Raw genomic sequence first — 14,478 nt, forward strand, 5'->3', positions numbered from 1 at the left:
CACTCCTAGTTTATGTAAATAAACTTTGTCATTTTAGAAGTATCAGAAATATATTGAGGGGCCTTCAGATATTATCTAAGACAAATATATAATACAAAATCATAAGGCCAATAGTTTAATACCTGAGTCACACTGCAATTAATATGTAATTACGTGTTTGAAAACATTACACTCAGTTTGCACTTAATGATATTTCCAAACTCTTTTAAAAAGTATGCTAAATAGTGAACTTATTTATTCACAAGCATAATCTTAATGAATACAAAATTATATATATTTTTTTAAACTATACATATCAGATATAGGTATATGTTCCAGCCAGATTACATTGTGTCTTCTCAGTTCTGTTGTGTTTAAATGACCTGAATCGGATCAATACATTGTGATTCATACAGTCATGAGCTTAAGTAAAACAGAGATAAAGATAAAACAAACTCCATTTCTCTTGGAGAACTTGTGTGCTCTAACATTCCATTCAGGCCTGCCAGACAGCCTCTATATTTTAAGACTACAGATGCAGTAAAAAACCGAGACATGTTGAGAGGATTTATGACTGTTTGTCTTTGGAGGTTATGGGAAAATATACAGAATTAAGCTGGATGTTCATGTTTGCTCATAAAAAGCCATCTACTGCAATCATTCACTTAATATTCATTCAATACCATTACATTATCATTGTTAAGAATGGAGATTTGTTTAATGAACACCATCTGCCAATCAGCTTCAAGGGTTTGCAGCACATTGACCAATCACAGCACTGACACATTTACAGACACAGATGAATGTTAATTACACTGCTGCAGCATTAGAGGTCAGATCAAACGTGTGACGTCATAGCGCCACCTACTGGAACATTTAATGCATCACAGGAGGATGGAGAAAACTTAAGAAGTGAACTAAATGTATTAAAGGGTTAGTTCACCCAAAAATGAAAATTCTGTCAGTAATTACTCAGTCTCATGTTGTTCCAACCCCGTAAGACTTTCGTTCATCTTCAGAACACAAATTAAGATATTTTTGATGAAATCTGAGCTGTCTCACTCCTTCATTGGCTTCTATGTAATTGAAACTTGCCGGCCCAGAAAAGTTAGTAAAAACATCGTTAAAATAGTCCAAGTGACTACAGTGGCTCCACCTTAAGTTTATCAAACGACGAGAATACTTTTTGTGCGCAAAAATAACGACTTTATTCAACTCTTCATTTTCTTCTGTGTTTCTCTGAGTGAGCTGACGTAGTGTAACAGCGCAGCGCTTCTGGGTTGTACGTCAGAACGCAGGCTCACTATTGGCCAGCATCACACGCATCACACACATGACCAGCGTCGACCAATAGTGAGCCTACGTTCTGATGTACAACCCAGAAGCGCTGCGCTGTTACACTACGTCAACTCACTCAGAGAAACACAGAAGAAAATCAATAGTTGAATAAAGTCGTTATTTTTTTTATTTTTGCGCACAAAAAGTATTCTCGTCGCTTGATAAACTTAAGGTGGAGCCACTGTAGTCACTTGGACTATTTTAAACAAAGTCTTTACTAACTTTCTGGTCCGGCAGAATGAAATTACATAGAAGCCTATGAAGGAGTGAGACAGCTCTCAGATTTCATCTAAAAAATCTTAATTTGTGTTCCGAAGATGAACGAAAGTCTTACGGGGTTGGAACAACATGAGGGTGAGTAATTACTGACAGAATTTTCATTTTGGGGTGAACTAACCCTTTAATAAAATACAAATTCTACTTTTAAAGGAGGAAAATGTTACGTAGCTTCGTCAATGTTTTAAATAGCCTAATATAAACAATATTTGTTTGTTTTTTTATATCTTCTTTATTTCTCGTCATAGCCTACATACTTTGTATAAACCCTGTAAACTTGTAGCTGGAAGACTAATTATGATAAAATAAATAAAAGAGAAGAAGCCGTTTATGATCTAAACATGATCTAAATAGCCTACTTTGCTCTGCATTTTCCCACGAGAAGGTCTTAAATTATTCATCAGCTATTTTCATTATTATCAGCACGACGGAAGAGCTTGTTAGTCCGAACTACATTATAAACAAACAAAACCGACATTTGAGAGATCTTTGTTTGTGCTGTTGAGTCCAGAGCGCTCATCTCTAAGATGTGTCACTCATCAAGAATTCAGTTGATATGTGGGACAAATTCCTCAGACAAAACTGGCCTACAAATAAACTGGGGGGGAAATAGGGCCAGATTTTTGCACATTATTTATTTTATGAGACATTAACTCAACAAACTTCTAAAAACATTTCCAACATGCTGAAAACCTTTCATAATTACGACAATAATTAGCCTATAAATTGATTGATTTTTTTCAAACATCTATTATTTATTTTAAATCTATTTACAATTTATTAATTTAAAATTGTAATGCATTTTTGTATATATTATAATAATTTACAAATACTTAAACTGCATTAATAATATATTTAGGCCTAAAATATATAATGATCTAATATTAATATACCATATATGAATGAAATATAATTCTACAAAATTAATGATATATTTAAAATATACATATATATCATGTATAATTCTGAAAAAAAAAATCCAGAATGCTAAACACCAAAAGCCTCATTCTCATCAATATTTATAATGATACTATTTAGACTATAGCCTACATAATGTAGGCCTAATGAATTTGCAAAGATCTATAATGATGACATATACAGTATGGCGATCTCTGTGAGTTAGTGACTGTGGTTTCTAAACGCTTCTCAGTCGCTGCTGCTGTTATTTGCTGTGTTTTGTCAGCGGTCGAGATGTTTTCCTGAGGACTACAGCGGAATTCCCACCACAGGAGTTTATTTTGGGACACCGGTGTCGCTCGGGCGGGTTTGGAGACGCTTCGGCCCCGCGGTGAGTGACTGACACAGACCCGGACCTCAACAGCAGCTGCTGTCATCCACATCACTATTGATCAAGAGTTCAGAGAGTCACGAGCTTCGCTTTCACATTCCCACACCGTCTGTCTGTCTGTCTGTCTGTCTGACTGACCAGCGCGCTCGACTCGAGAGTGAAACACGCAGAGAACAGAGTCTGGAGTCTCCAACGCACAGTTCTCAGGTAAGACGCGCATCTGAAATTATTCATGTGACTATTGCAATTTATCTATGATGGTGTTAAAGATGTTCTAGAGCGGTTTTGGTTCAAACTGTGGAGGTTAATTCAGAATCTGCTATTTGCGCGCGAAAGTGTTTGGAATCTTATTACGCTTATAAACATTAGCCATATAAAGATCAGCACATTAAATTACAAACATCTAAAGATGCGAATGTTTGAATATCAACCTCTTTGAATGTTCAATCATTTCTTAAGCATCGTGCACTATTGTTTGTTAGTGAAACGTGCACAAGAAAATTATGTAAGTATTAGAATCAAACTGATTCCAGTATTCAAAAGAGTTCATTTTAACCTCAATCTCAACCTTTTAATTTATTTACTGATTCAGTTAAAATCATAAAATCAATTATTGTAAATGACAGAAAATATTGTGGCTGTTTAAATGAATGTCAACAAAGCTGTTGTTAATGACCAAAACATGTTTATTAGTTTTCTTCTTCTTTCCAGTTTTGTAATGATGCTTTAGTTAGATTTTACGTTTATATTCTAAATGATTAAATGCTGTCAGTGTCATTGTCACAGTTTGCCAACTGAGTGACTAATGAAAAGTAAATTAAAGCGTGATGATATTTCACAGATGATATTTGGGCGCATGAGTATTTGCCCGTGTTTTGAGCTCTTGGAGGTTCTGACAGGAGGAACCGGGGCAGTTAAAGTGTCCTGGAGTGAAGGGTCAGTATTTGCCCTGTGTTTTGAGCTCTTGGAGGCTCTGACAGGAGGAACCGGGGCAGTTAAAGTGTCCTGGAGTGAAGGGTCAGTATTTGCCCTGTGTTTTGAGCTCTTGGAGGTTCTGACAGGAGGAACCGGGGCAGTTAAAGTATCCTGGAGTCAAGGGTCAGTATTTGCCCTGTGTTTTGAGCTCTTGGTGGCACTGACAGGAGGAACCGGGGCAGTTAAAGTGTCCTGGAGTGAAGGGTCAGTATTTGCCCTGTGTTTTGAGCTCTTGGAGGTTCTGACAGGAGGAACCGGGGCAGTTAAAGTATCCTGGAGTCAAGGGTCAGTATTTGCCCTGTGTTTTGAGCTCTTGGATGTTCTGACAGGAGGGACCGGGGCAGTTAAAGTGTCCTGGAGTCAAGGGTCAGTATTTGCCCTGTGTTTTGAGCTCGTGGAGGTTCTGACAGGAGGGACCGGGCAGTTAAAGTGTCCTGGAGTGAAGGGTCAGTATTTGCCCTGTGTTTTGAGCTCTTGGAGGTTCTGACAGGAGGAACCGGGGCAGTTAAAGTGTCCTGGAGTGAAGGGTCAGTATATGCCCTGTGTTTTGAGCTCTTGGAGGTTCTGACAGGAGGGACCGGGGCAGTTAAAGTGTCCTGGAGTGAAGGGTCAGTATTTGCCCTGTGTTTTGAGCTCTTGGAGGTTCTGACAGGAGGAACCGGGGCAGTTAAAGTGTCCTGGAGTGAAGGGTCAGTATTTGCCCTGTGTTTTGAGCTCTTGGAGGTTCTGACAGGAGGGACCGGGGCAGTTAAAGTGTCCTGGAGTGAAGGGTCAGTATTTGCCCGTGTTTTGAGCTCTTGGAGGCTCTGACAGGAGGAACCGGGGCAGTTAAAGTGTCCTGGAGTGATGGGTCAGTATTTGCTCTGTGTTTTGAGCTCTTGGAGGTTCTGACAGGAGGAACCGGGGCAGTTAAAGTGTCCTGGAGTGAAGGGTCAGTATTTGCCCTGTGTTTTGAGCTCTTGGAGGTTCTGACAGGAGGAACCGGGGCAGTTAAAGTGTCCTGGAGTGAAGGGTCAGTATTTGCCCGTGTTTTGAGCTCTTGGATGTTCTGACAGGAGGGACCGGGGCAGTTAAAGTGTCCTGGAGTGAAGGGTCAGTATTTGCCCCTGTGTTTTGAGCTCTTGGAGGTTCTGACAGGAGAAACTGGGGCAGTTAAAGTGTCCTGGAGTGAAGGGTCAGTATTTGCCCGTGTTTTGAGCTCTTGGAGGTTCTGACAGGAGGAACCGGGGCAGTTAAAGTGTCCTGGAGTGAAGGGTCAGTATTTGCCCCTGTGTTTTGAGCTCTTGGAGGTTCTGACAGGAGAAACTGGGACAGTTAAAGTGTCCTGGAGTGAAGGGTCAGTATTTGCTCTGTGTTTTGAGCTCTTGGAGGTTCTGACAGGAGGAACCGGGGCAGTTAAAGTGTCCTGGAGTGATGGGTCAGTATTTGCTCTGTGTTTTGAGCTCTTGGAGGTTCTGACAGGAGGAACCGGGGCAGTTAAAGTGTTCTGGAGTGAAGGGTCAGTATTTGCTCTGTGTTTTGAGCTCTTGGAGGTTCTGACAGGAGGAACCGGGGCAGTTAAAGTGTCCTGGAGTGATGGGTCAGTATTTGCTCTGTGTTTTGAGCTCTTGGAGGTTCTGACAGGAGGAACCGGGGCAGTTAAAGTGTTCTGGAGTGAAGGGTCAGTATTTGCCCTGTGTTTTGAGCTCTTGGTGGCACTGACAGGAGGGACCGGGGCAGTTAAAGTGTCCTGGAGTGAAGGGTCAGTATTTGCCCTGTGTTTTGAGCTCTTGGAGGTTCTGACAGGAGGAACCGGGGCAGTTAAAGTGTCCTGGAGTGAAGGGTCAGTATTTGCCCCTGTGTTTTGAGCTCTTGGATGTTCTGACAAGAGGGACCGGGGCAGTTAAAGTGTCCTGGAGTGAAGGGTCAGTATTTGCTCTGTGTTTTGAGCTCTTGGATGTTCTGACAGGAGGGACCGGGGCAGTTAAAGTGTCCTGGAGTGAAGGGTCAGTATTTGCTCTGTGTTTTGAGCTCTTGGTGGCACTGACAGGAGGGACCGGGGCAGTTGAAGTGTCCTGGAGTGATGGGTCAGTATTTGCTCTGTGTTTTGAGCTCTTGGAGGTTCTGACAGGAGGAACCGGGGCAGTTAAAGTGTCCTGGAGTCAAGGGTCAGTATTTGCCCTGTGTTTTGAGCTCTTGGAGGTTCTGACAGGAGGAACCGGGGCAGTTAAAGTGTCCTGGAGTCAAGGGTCAGTATTTGCCCTGTGTTTTGAGCTCGTGGAGGTTCTGACAGGAGGAACCGGGGCAGTTAAAGTGTCCTGGAGTGAAGGGTCAGTATTTGCCCTGTGTTTTGAGCTCTTGGAGGCTCTGACAGGAGGAACCGGGGCAGTTAAAGTGTCTTGGAGTCAAGGGTCAGTATTTGCCCTGTGTTTGGAGGTTCTGACAGGAGGAACCGGGGCAGTTAAAGTGTCCTGGAGTGAAGGGTCAGTATTTGCCCTGTGTTTTGAGCTCTTGGAGGCTCTGACAGGAGGAACCGGGGCAGTTAAAGTGTCTTGGAGTCAAGGGTCAGTATTTGCCCTGTGTTTGGAGGTTCTGACAGGAGGAACCGGGGCAGTTAAAGTGTCCTGGAGTCAAGGGTCAGTATTTGCCCTGTGTTTTGAGCTCTTGGAGGTTCTGACAGGAGGAACCGGGGCAGTTAAAGTGTCCTGGAGTGAAGGGTCAGTATTTGCCCTGTGTTTTGAGCTCTTGGAGGCTCTGACAGGAGGAACTGGGGCAGTTAAAGTGTCCTGGAGTCAAGGGTCAGTATTTGCCCTGTGTTTTGAGCTCTTGGAGGTTCTGACAGGAGGAACCGGGGCAGTTAAAGTGTCCTGGAGTCAAGGGTCAGTATTTGCCCTGTGTTTTGAGCTCTTGGAGGTTCTGACAGGAGGAACCGGGGCAGTTAAAGTGTCCTGGAGTGAAGGGCCAGTATTTGCCCCTGTGTTTTGAGCTCTTGGAGGTTCTGACAGGAGGAACCGGGGCAGTTAAAGTGTCCTGGAGTGATGGGTCAGTATTTGCCCGTGTTTTGAGCTCTTGGAGGCTCTGACAGGAGGAACCGGGGCAGTTAAAGTGTCCTGGAGTGAAGGGTCAGTATTTGCCCGTGTTTTGAGCTCTTGGAGGCTCTGACAGGAGGAACCGGGGCTCTGGAGTGAAGGGTCAGTATTTGCTCTGTGTTTTGAGCTCTTGGTGGTTCTGACAGGAGGAACCGGGGCAGGTGAAGTGTTCTGGAGTGAAGGGTCAGTATATGCCCCTGTGTTTTGAGCTCTTGGAGGTTCTGACAGGAGGGACCGGGGAAGTTAAAGTGTCCTGGAGTGAAGGGTCAGTATTTGCCCCTGTGTTTTGAGCTCTTGGAGGTTCTGACAGGAGAAACCGGTGCAGTTAAAGTGTCCTGGAGTGAAGGGTCAGAAATAGCCTCTCGCTGACATGAGCAGCACAGGTGGAGAGAAGCATCGGCTCAGTTTCTCACTCACTCCTGCATCAGGGTCATTATTTACTGCACACGCTTTACCTGCTGAAATAATGTTTACTGGCATATGGTGTATTTGTGAAGTTCATTAAAGATCATGTTTACATAAAGTCAGTTTGCATCAGGGTTTATTTCTGAGTCAAAAATGCATCTTCATCCTGACAAAGTTCCTGAAAAACTATTCAGAGAGAGAGAGAGATTAAAACATGTTTGGTTAACAGAAATGGGAACCATTTATATGTACTGTATCTATCAGATTTACAGTAGAAACATAATATTCAGACAATCTGCTTTTTTATATTTTGCAATTATTCAAATGTTCTTTACACTAGGAAAATATGTTTGTTTGTTTGTTTTTTTTAGAACTGTTCACTGAAAGGTTCTTTGGGGAAACAAAAATGATGAAAAATGTGAAAACCTCTTTAGGAACCTTAATTTTTAAGGCTGTAGGGAGTGATAATGAATTTGACATCTTTTCTCTTTTCTAACCCATGTAATAAATCTCTTGATATTTTTTTTCTCTCTTTTTTAAACTCATGGAAACACTTTCATGGATTTTTACTTTTTGCAAAAATGATATTTGCTGCCGTCTCCCATTCTCTATTACAGAAGTTTACCCAGCTGTGCTGACTTCTGCTTCTGAGAACCACAGAAATGTGAAAAGGGTCCATTGTTAAAAATAAATGATATAATGTTAATCTATTAATCATGACGAGAAGATATTTATCAAAAACAACCTGATTATCCCCCTAAATGTTCTTATCATCTAGTATTTCAGTATCAAAATGCTTGAGGACATAAACGTTCCTCATTGGTTCTTTGCAGCATTTTAGTTTGAAATAACCCTCTTCTGATCAAGAACCATTTTTGGGGAGCTTGAGTTGGTTATTGGTTCTTTAGAGAATACAGATCTCCTGATTTGGATAATTCTTCAGATCCATGTTTTGGTTTTGAAGCACGATAGTTTTCATAAAGAACAAGATTGAAAAGTTATTTTTGGAACTCAATAGTTTCCTTTATTGAATCAAGCTGTAAAACCGTTTATACACTGTAAAAAAAAAAATTTATATGACCAATAAGTTACGACAACATGTTATTACATTGCTTTAACTCATCAAAATAAGTTAAGCAATTTTCAACTTTTTTTAAGTTATACAAGATTCAACTTAATGTTTAAGTCAGTTTAATGTAATTTAAGTTGAAATGACTTAAACATCCAAGTTGATTGTATACTTAAAAAAAAAAGTAAGTCAGCAACTTTTTTTTTTTTTTTTTTTTACCGTGCAGTTTTAATTGCAATGCTTATTTACAATAAATGACCCAGAATGAAGCCTGATTCTTTATACAGAATTCCATTATACAGAGAAGCCTTTAAGATGCTCAAACGCACCAGTGATCCTGAGTTTGAAGCTTCATTACAATGCCTCGCTGTAGTCAGTAAAACGAGAAAATGCCTCGTGTGTTTGTCTGTGAAGACGCTTGTTTGTTTATGACACAGTGAAGGTACATTACACACTAATGTGTCTTCAGAACCTCATCTCTTTTCCCAGAGAGAGCGCTTCTGTCCGGGATAATGGCGATTGATCGCTCTTGTGTGCCGTTTGCTTCTTTTACCTATTCCGTGTCAGCAACGTCTCTCCCGTTTTCCCTTCTTGCTCTCAGCTATGATGGGAACGGAATACTAGCCTTCTGCTTACTGCACAGTATGCTGAACACTATTTTTAAAAAGAGTATTTGTAGGAGTACACGTTATGCAACCATTTCAAATAGTAGTATACTGTACATGCTGAAATCATCATCTGCTGTCATTTCATACGTTTGCCATCCAGTTATCATGTAGGAAGTCCATGCAGCTATGTTTGTATGAAAATGTCTTAACTTTCATTAATCAAATTAAGAAATAAGATATTAAAATGCATGCAGAAAATTGCACATAACGTGCACAGTATTCATACACTATACTGCAGAAATACTTAGTATGCCTTTCTGAACATAGGCCGCATCTGAAATCGCATCCTATATACAGTAGTAGGCGAAAAACAGTATGTGACAAAAGAACCATGTCCAAATTCATAGTTCTCATAAAAGAGTAGGGAATAAGACCCAGATGACCTACTACTTTCTGTGAAATATGCATATGATGGACACTATCCCATGAGCCAACAGAAGAGGATTTGTGATGTGAATGGAGGTGAAGGTTCTATTATACTAAATAGAACATACTTTTTTTAGCGCTCGCAAGGTAATTACTTATTCAAAATAAGTACGTACTCAAGAGAATATGTGATTTGGTCGTAGTCTCTGTTCATTAGTAAAACAGGAGGCAGTTTGTGTGGGACTAGTGCATCAAAGAGGCAGCTAAACAAATACAAATGACATGATACAAAAATGAAAAGACTTCAATAAAAGCGTTAATAGCAGCTTTACAGTCTGGTTTCAAAGATAAACCAAACTAAAACACTAACCTGAAGAACCAATGAAGAACATATGGAATGTCAAGAACTGTTAAATCGCCAGATTTTGGGCCGGATAACATGATTTTTCAATGTTTTCGAAAGAGTCTCTTCTGCTCAGCAAGGCTGCATTTATTTGATAAAAAATTCTGTAAAATTGTGAAATATTATTACAATTTAAAATAACTGTTTTCTATGTGCATATATTTTAAATATATAATTTATTCCTGTGATCAAAGCTGAATTTTCAGCATCATTACTCCAGTCTTCAGTGTCACATGATCCTTCAGAAACCAATGTAATATTTGCTGCCAAAGAAACATCAATGTTGAGAAAGTTCAAAAGAACTGTGTGTGTAACATCATAAATGTCTTTTCACTTTTGATCAATTTAATGATGATCAATTTCAATTTTTAATCAATTTTGATGATAAAAAAAAAAAAAAAAAAAAACAGTAATGTAGAACATCAAGAACCTCATACTGCCAAAATGCATCCAATTATTCTCTATTCCGCTTCTCCAAGCCCAGCGTCTTGGATCAAATTCATCACATATATACAGACAAAATTGTTCTTGATAATAAGAGGTTCTTGTGTTGGAAAAGAAGAAAATGTAGAGGGACAAAAACATCAGTGATAATCAGCCACAGTTGCCTCAAAAATATTGATTTAATTGCAAATTCATTTCTCACGCTTGTGGGAACCAAACAGCTTTATTTCAATAAACACCCTTAAAACTGACTTAAAGTAACTAAATTATATATAGTGAGAAAACAGCACAACACCAAACCAAACGACAGCATAGTGTATCATCTCGAACTAGAAAAATGCAAGACAAGATGAGAAGAGAATAAAATGTTCCCCTGGAGGCTGTTAGATCTTCTGTAAATAAATGATAGTGAGGCTTCATTATATAACAGGATAAAGCGAAGGTTTATCATGACACGGTGTGTGGCTGAAGTTTGAGTTGTGAGAACAAGTATCATGGCAGACTGTGATATTTAGACTTGGCTTTCTGTTCAGCTGTTCACATGTTGCTTTTGCTGGACTTGGAATATTTTTTTAATTGTCATATATTATTCCATATGATCCTACCGGTTTAACATTGTTATGTGCCTGTGTCTATGGAAATATTCTGCTGCAGTGGTGGTTTGAGAGTCATTTTTTATGAAAGGCCAGTTTCTTGAGCAAGAACATGCTGTAGATGACCAAACGTCAGAAAACAAGTGAAAAAAAGTTGGATTATGAAATGTTTAAGGAAACTTTTTACACACTCTGTGACAGTATGAATTGTCTGCTGCTTTGATTGGTCTGTTGCATAAGAGGACCTATTATGCTTTCTTTCTTTTTTACATGTTCATCTTTCTTTAGTGTGTAATGTTGCTGTTTGAGAATGAAAAAGTCCCTCCAGCGGAAGTTATTCTCTATATCAGTGTCAGTGTTTCTGAACTCCCTGAAACGCCTCCATTGTAGTCTTGAGTTTCTTCCGGGGAACGAACACGTCACAATATTCCTCATTTAAATAATTCATACGCAGAATAAAGGGGCGGGGCCTGGTTGAGTTAGTTAGTAGTGTGTTGAAACTGGTGGTTATAGTAAGGGGTGGGACATTTCCCTAAACACACTCAAAGCGCTTGAACAATCACAACACACCCATCCAGCCGACCAATCAGAGCACAGTGTGCTTTTCAGAAGGAGGGGCTTCATAGAGACATGAAGTAAACAGAGCGTTATGACAGACTGGGAAGAGAGGAGCTGCAACAATGGAGAATATGAGGAAAATTTCACAATCGTCTTTTTCATTATAATTGTTTGCCACAATCTACTAAACAGAGCTCCACAAATCAGAATGATCTATCAATTCCCCTATGAAGAGATGACAGCAGTTCTTCAGCTGTTCTTGTCTTCATGTCTGCGGTATGAATGCGGTTCAGCAGTGAAGGTGGCGTCTGAAAGCGGCTCAGCTGTTCATCTCTGTTTGTGTACGCAGCTGTACAGTCGTCACTGTCTGGGGTCACAGGGACCAGCAGAGAGCATCATGGGATTGAGACGTGACATTAATATGCGAATGAAAAGTGAAAATGATCCGAGAACATGAAATGAGTCCAAAGGCGGATCTGGAATGGTCTGAATTTATAAATGAAGCAGTAAGACACTTGAGGCTGTGCTGTATTGTGTGTTTAGTCACGGCTAAAGGGCATGACATGCAGCGGAGTGACTTATATCATTTATTTTAGTTATGTTCAGCACATATTCTGTACATAAATTAAGTTATCAGCCAATGAAATTCCAGTAAATTTACTGCAGAAGCTGCTGTAAGTTCAAAGACTGAACTAAAGCGTTTTCTTTGGCGAGGCTCTCAGGAAGGAATTCATAACATTTGCCTTCAGATACACGGAAGCGGAAGATGACATCCCATGATAGCATGGAGTCATTCTGAAGGAGAAGGACAGCAGTATTTAAGTGTGGAAGCAAATATAAGACTAACTGTAAATAAACGTGACGCAAAGTTGCATTCTGAATTAGAATGTGAAGTAGGAGATTTGAAATAAATTGGACTTCAAATCAATTCATGTAACTGTCATTTTTAACAAGAAAAGGCAGACTATGAATGTTGGTTTGACAAAGGTCGTGTCAACACTTCTGCATCTTTTTCTCTCCGTTTTGGCCTTCTGTCCACACTAAGTGGTTTTTGTTTTTAGCAACGAGAGCTTTTAGAAAACACTCTCCAAATTGGATACATTTGAAAACACTGTTTTCGCGTTGTAGTGTGGACTGTCAAAACGGAGGTATTTGAAACCGATGACGTAAGTTTAGTCATGTGACCCATATTGAACTCATAGATATTAATGATTATACCGGTATTGTGCCTGGCATGTGCTATTCACTTTCACACGGTAGCTAAAATATGTTACTTTGCACACTCTTCATATCACAGTCCTGCAAAGATGACAGAAAATGTACTTACATCTGCTGTCCTGCGGCAAAACATGAGAGCAGTCGCGTTTTAGACCAAGCATATAACGGTGACTGAGTGCGACCTGACCGCATCAGTGAAGGCTGAGATATTTTGCTAAATAAAATGAAGAATTGCGTGATAACTTGATTATGTCTTGTTCTGTATCATCTCAGTGAGCTTTTGTGAGGGTTTACTCATGCGCTGTAAAGTGAATTTAGTGTTTTTCAACATTTCAGTGTGAATGAGAAACTTTTGGAAAATGCTAGTGTGGACGGAGAGTGTTTTTAAATGAAAACGCAGTTTTCAAATCTATCCGAATTAATATAGACGTAGGCAAAAATGTGAGTTTCTTCCCAATTTTTTTTTTTTTACATTTTCCCAGACCTGGATGAATATTTTCTCAATGTTAAAGTTATAATAATCAGATTTTAGATGTTTTCATCATTAACGTTCCTTCATGCTCAGGGAAAATCGCGAAACTAAACCTCAGAAGACACCAAATCCCAGAATGCCACACAACCGCATGTGGATGTTGTGAAGGATATCATTACGTGAAAACTGGCCATGCTAAACAGCTCAAGTAATCTCTGATAGACGAGTACTTCAGCTCACCATGACTGAAAATAGCACACGTCTCTCGGTGGGTAAATTTAACGAGCGCAAACGATTGTCCGGGCAAGAGCAGGCAGATGCATAACTGCAACATTCCCGTCGTCTGTTACATTACTGCATGTAAAATTAACATCCCTGAGGATTATGACTTCAGATCTGTGCACTCATCAACAGTCAGGAACTACAGTCGGATCTCTGATTAGACCAGTCACACTGTTTCTCATCCAAACACTCGCGGTGAACGTCACACTGCACCTGCTGCAGCATTGGGTGACCCTCTCAGAAACGGGTTAATGAGTCATTATCTTTCTAAACAAGAAACATTATTATGATTTGGGGAGTTAGTTCACCCAAAAATGAAAATTGGCATCATTTACTCACCATTTACATACCATTCCAAACCTTTCTTTTTCTGTGGAACTCAAAAGAAGATATTTAGCAGAATGTTCAAGCTTCTCTTATTCATACAGTCAAAGTGAATAGGAAAAAGAAAACAAGAACTTACCTTAAATGCACCATTTGACTTGTGCATTATATTCACAATGCTGGAACAAACATGAATAAATCATTATTTGTGTTTGCAAAAAAAAAAAGAAAAATCATAATAATCTGGTACGGGCAAGTAGATGACGACAGAATTCCCTGTTTTGACTCAACCGCCCCATAAAGATGCCAAATGTGACACTTTTGTTGCTTTTATTTTATTTTATTTTGGGCCTCTGAGTGAGTTCACGAGAGCGCTACGACACATGCGCGAGAACTGAGAAGATGAGGGTCTCGATGTCGTGTTTAAAATGGTTCTAAATTGTGCATTTCCTGGATGTCCGAATCGTGAGAAACCAACGAGAAAACGCATAAGTGCCTTGCCAATGCCGCAAAATGAATGGCTTACCTTTCGCACTTTCCCATCAAATGATCATGAGCATCATCTCCTCAATTCTCGCGCATGCGTCGTGGCGCTCTCGTGAACTCACTCAGACCCACACAGAAGAAAATCAATAGTTGAATAAAGTTGTTATTTTGGGGGGGTTTTGCGCACAAAAAGTATTCTCTTCGCTTGATAAACTTAAGGTTGAGCCACTGTAGTCACTTGGACTATTTTAACGATGTCTTTACTA

At 40.0% G+C, this 14,478-nt stretch overlaps 1 protein-coding gene across 1 annotated transcript in view; it reads left to right on the forward strand.

Annotated features, from left to right (window-relative positions):
• Window positions 1-14,478, forward strand: part of quoa (quattro a) — a gene marked incomplete at its 5' end in the record, with an annotated part of 67,027 nt that overhangs the window by 21,927 nt on the left and 30,622 nt on the right. Inside the window, one exon of the mRNA XM_079850189.1 lies at window positions 2,899-3,088. Within this exon, the coding sequence (XP_079706315.1) occupies window positions 2,899-3,088 (190 nt within the window). The remainder of the gene's footprint in view (window positions 1-2,898; window positions 3,089-14,478) is intronic.

This window comes from Squalius cephalus (assembly GCF_949319135.1).
Source record: "Squalius cephalus genome assembly, chromosome: 18".
NCBI lineage: Eukaryota > Metazoa > Chordata > Actinopteri > Cypriniformes > Leuciscidae > Squalius > Squalius cephalus.